At 63.5% G+C, this 4,644-nt stretch overlaps 1 protein-coding gene across 2 annotated transcripts; it reads right to left on the reverse strand.

The window, feature by feature from the left end:
* LRCOL1 (leucine rich colipase like 1) lies at positions 1 to 3,501 on the reverse strand. 2 transcript variants are annotated; one of them, XM_045087729.1, is made up of 5 exons: positions 3,172 to 3,501; positions 1,633 to 1,758; positions 1,406 to 1,531; positions 1,145 to 1,267; positions 1 to 177 (listed from the first exon to the last, which is right to left on the reverse strand). In XM_045087729.1, exons 1-5 carry the CDS (start codon positions 3,259 to 3,261, stop codon positions 175 to 177), a joined length of 468 nt encoding a protein of 155 aa, XP_044943664.1. In that variant the 5' UTR covers positions 3,262 to 3,501; the 3' UTR covers positions 1 to 174. The 2 variants fall into 2 exon arrangements, with proteins under 2 accessions (XP_044943664.1, XP_044943665.1); XM_045087730.1 differs by lacking the exon at positions 1,406 to 1,531 and having other exon boundaries at positions 3,172 to 3,499.
* Between the last annotated feature and the right edge of the window lie 1,143 nt (positions 3,502 to 4,644).

Below are 4,644 nucleotides of genomic sequence, written 5' to 3' on the forward strand. Positions count from 1 at the left end.
TGAGTCAGCAGGTGTTTATTGGTGGGAAGGTTCTGGGAGCCGCAGTTTGTCCCCGGACACGCGCACCGTCTGCCTCAGGAGCTCCCCGCTGGGAGAAGGGACAGACACGTCTGCCGCCTCCAGGTCCTCACAGCCGGGAGAGAGCAGCGTGGACCCGAGAGCCAAGCTCCCCTGTCACTGAAGGACCAAGTGAGAGAAAGTGCCACATGCACGGGGGAGACAGGTGCCTCACAGCTCTCCGCCCCCCTCGGCCATCAGCTCGCCTGCGGCCAGGGCAGCCGTGGGAGCCCAGCAGGGAACACGTTTCCGGGAGCACCCGCTGTGCCCGGGGCTCCTCGAGGAGCCGATGGCACCGCACCTGGCGAGATGGGGTTATGTGCTCAAGAATTTGGGAGACAGAGACCCCTTTACGATCAGAAAAAAGTTACCGATCCCAGCCTCAAGCCAGGTGCCTGCACACCCACACAACACTGCACCCCCAGTTCTCTCTGCAGCCCCCCAGCCCGACTCCAGCTGCTGTGGCCCCCACCCTTCTCCAAGCTCCCGCACCCACCCCTCAGGCCTTCACTGTCTCTGACTCCCCCACCTCCGTCCCCCACCTCCGTCCCCATCTCCGTCCCCACGCCCACCACTCTGTCCGCCACCCCCACCCTGGTCTCCGTCTGCCCAGGTCCCATGCGCGCCCCCCCCACGACCCGTCTGCAGGGCAGGGGCGCAGGTCTTGTGCCCTAGGAGGCTGACCTCTGTCCTTGCGGTTTTAGGGTTACTGTTCCGCTCTCCCAAGGGTCCAAAAGGAGCGGAGGGAAGGAGAGCGCGGGCCGGAGTCGTCCTCCCGCGGGCCGCCCTTCCTCAGTCCCACGGTTGTGAATCCTGATGCTGCCCCCGCTCGGGGCTCACCCCGCAGCCCCGCAGCTAACGGGGCCCTTCACCAGGCGCGCGGCACCTGCTTCCCACGGGGACCCTGACCGCGGGGCCCGGTCCCCCCAGGGCCTCTTTCCTTTCCGGTTAAGGAAAACCGACCCGGAGGCCGCCGGCGTCAGCCCCTCCCGGAAGGGGGCGCCCCGCGGGTGTGGAGACCCGGGCCCCCTCGCGGGCCGCCGGCCTCGGGCGCCGCGGGAAGCCCCTCCCGGGGGCGGGCGCTCACCAAGGGCAGGCACTGCGCCAGGAGGCCGCTCCGGCGGACGCAGCGGGGACAGCTGACCTCGCTGAGCGCGATGCAGCACTGGCTCCGGCACTCCCGGTGGTGGCCGCAGCGGGCGCCGTCGGGCTGCGGGCGCAGAGCGGGCTCGGCTCCGGCCCCCGCCGCCCCCCCCGCCCCCCGCCCCCCGCCCCCCGCCACGCCCCCCCCGGCCGCGCCCCCCGCCCCCCGCCACGCCCCCCCCGGCCGCACCCCGCCGCGCCCCACCCTGCGCCAAGGCGTGCACTGCAGGAAGATGCCCCGCGGCCTGCAGAACGTCTGCGAGCTGGCGCTGTTGGTGACGCAGCAGCTGCTGCGGCACTCGGCGTGGTCAGAGCACGGGTCCCTGTTGGGCTGCGGGGACACCGAGCGCCGGCGCTCCCCACCGGCCCCTCCCCCGCCGCCCGCGGCCCTGCCCGCCCCGCCCCTCGCGCCGCCCCCCTGCCCGCTCGCACCTTCCGCCTGGGCACGCACTGGAGGAAGAGGGTCTTGGCGGCGCAGAAGGCCTGCGGGTTGGGGCTGTTGGGGACGCAGCATCGGCTCTGGCACTCGGAGTGGTCGCTGCACGCTTCTCCCGTCCTCTGCAAAGCCGGGCACCGTCTCGCGGCCGCCCGCCAGGGCTTCCCCGTCTCCGAACACCCACCCCTTCTTTCTGCGTCCCTTCGGGTTTCCTGGAATATTCCCGACCCGGCGGGTTCGGTGGCCGATGGGGTGAGAGGGAGCCAGAGGACAGGGAGAGGAAGGGAGCTGACGTCGGCCGTGCCTGTCGTGAGCCACGTGGGCAGCAGGGTAAACCGAGGCACAGGCTCAGAGAGGGCAGGTGCCTCCTCGGGGGTCACAGAGTCCGCCCGGAGCTGTGGCCGGGGTCCCATCCACCCCCTGAAGGCCACCTGCTCCCCAGGCCTTTGATCCAAGTTTTCAAACTTCAGGTCTCAAAATTCCTCTGCAAACTCAAAAACTTACTAAGGCGCCCAAAGCTGGTGTCAGTGTGGGTTCTTGCTAACGACTTTAGAAGTTTTACATGTTTATGCGGAAACCTATTTAAAAATAGGCTCCCTGTCCCGTGTTAACATAAAGAGCAACTTTTTATGAAAAATCGGTATATTTTCCAAACTAAAGGAAACAGGCTGACTCCTGCCTGCCTTCCCGAGACCGGGGGCTGTTGGGGGTGAGATCCCCCCTCCCCCCTCCCCCCCCCCCGTCTCCCGGGAGACCCCAGCCGCGCCCCCCGCCCCCGCCCCCTCCCCCGTCCCCGGGGAGGGAGGGGCAGGGCAGAGCCCCACCCAGGGCTAGTCAGAGCAGGCTGAGTGCGGGGCGCCCCCCAGCAGGGCCTGAGGAACGGAGCACAGGGCGGCTGATGCCTCCACACTAGAGACTCACTCGCTGGCGTTCACACACTGAGAACTTGTTTGGTTTGGTTTTGAAAATCTTAATAAAACGAAAGCTCGGAAGGCACCTGGGGACCAGGGCCTGGAGCCCAGCGAGGTGGCTTTTCAGGTGAGAAGCGGCCAGATGGGGAAGCTCACTCCTGGCCTGGGGCACTGAGGTCGCTCCTGGGCCATGACCCAGCGCCAGGCTGCACGACCCAAGCTCCCCTGCCTCACGTGGGGCCCCGAAGCCCCGGCCTCCCGCGGGCTGCCTGCCATGCAGTGGGTGCTGTGGACGTGGAGGGACTGGTGGCCTAGCGGGGTGAAGAGGCGGCGCAGGCACTCTCACGTTGCCCACACCCCTCCCGGCAGAGACGCTTTCTCGGCCCCCAACCCACCCCCACCGTGCTGCCATCTGGCCTGGATTTGGTGGTGGGGTCCTGGGCACCAGAATCAGCCATCCTGGGGGCCCCAGGGCTGGGGAGGAGGCTGTGCTCCCAGGCACCCTCCTTTCCAGTCCCCAGACCAGACTCGTGGGGGCAGACACTGCAAGGAAGGAGCCCGGATTCCCAGAGAGCCCGCATGAGGCCGCGTCCACGCGCGCAGTGCCACGGGGTGTCCGCTGACCTTATTGAACAGGAACAAGCTCTTGGGCTTCCAGGCCATGCTCATGGGCAGCAGCGACAGCAGCAGCAGCAGGTGCCTGACGCACGCCATTGGGCTTGTGGTTTGTGGACGCCCCAGACGGCCATCCCTGCCCCCACGGCACCCGCGTGGGCACCTGCTTCCTGCCGTCCGTCCCAATCTTGCCTTTGCAAAGTAGAATTTTTTTAATTAATAACTAATAATTATTTTCTAGAGCAGCTTTAGGCTTCCAGAAAAATCGTGCATCAAGTACAGAGAGTTCTTCTGCAGCCCCGCTTCCCCCGCCTGTCTCCTCTTATTAACCGCTGTGGGCCGGGTTGCCAGGGAGCGTCAGCTGACAGTGATACATTGTTACAACCACAGGTCAGCTGATGGTGATACATTGTTACAACCACAGGCACAGCTTCCCCAAGGGGAAGCTGCTTGTGCTGGAAATTCTGGGGTTGGACATATGGCACCAGATTAGCACAACAGTGTTTCCACTGCCCTAAAACCCCTGGGCTCCAGAGTTCCTCCTTGCCCAGGAAACTCTGGCAGACACAGATCTTTGAGGGGATCTTCTTAGGGCCTGTCCTTGTGCCTTTCCCCCCGTGTGCTGAGTTGGAACCCTACAAAGCAGCCCTTCCAGACCCGCTTCCTTCACTCCCTAAAACTCATTTAAGGTTCCTCCAAGTATCTTCTACAGCTTGATGGCAAATCTCTGTTTATCACTGAGTGGAAAATGAATTCTCAACACCCCTTTTTCTGGGGAACACTTGTGCCTCTCTGAGTTAAACAGGAGCCTCTCTGCTGCTAGAGAGCTCCCGTGGGTCCCTCACTGCTCAGACCCTGCCAGTCCAGCTCCTGTCTCCCTGGGTAGGGCAGGACACCCAGGCCCCAGCCGTCCCTGTCCCCACGCTGGGGTGGAGCGCCTGCAGCTGCAGGGCACAGGTGACTCTCCCAGCCTGGATCCAGGAGGGATGGCCAGGAGGTCCAGGTCAGCCTCAGATCTAGCCTGAGCTGCCACCACCCTAACGGGGTTATTTGGCTCGCTATTCATAAAGCTGACAGCTTGGTCTCCAATTTTGCCCCTTTGCTCTTGGGGTGCCTCGGTGGCTCAATTTGTTGGGCATCTGCCTTCGGCTCAGGTCATGATCTCAGTGTTCTGGGATTGAGTCCCGTGTCGGGTTCCGGCTGAGCAGGGAGCCTGCTTCTCCCTCTGGCTCTGCCTGCCACTGCCCTGCTTGTGTTCTCTTGCTCTCTCTCAAATAAATACATTCTTTTTTAAAAAATTAAATAATAAAGTAAACAATTCAGTGGTCTTTAGCACACTTTTAAAAAAGATTTATCTTAAAATTTTTATTTATTTGACAGAGATCAGAAGTAGGCAGAGAGGGGCACCTGGGTGGCTCAGTGGATTAAAGCCTCTGCCTTCAGCTCGGGTCATGATCCCAGGGTCCTGGGATGGAGCTCTCT

This window comes from Mustela putorius, unplaced genomic scaffold (genome assembly GCF_011764305.1).
Source record: "Mustela putorius furo isolate JIRA1106 unplaced genomic scaffold, ASM1176430v1.1 tig00001433_pilon_pilon_pilon, whole genome shotgun sequence".
In the NCBI taxonomy this organism is placed as follows: domain Eukaryota; kingdom Metazoa; phylum Chordata; class Mammalia; order Carnivora; family Mustelidae; genus Mustela; species Mustela putorius.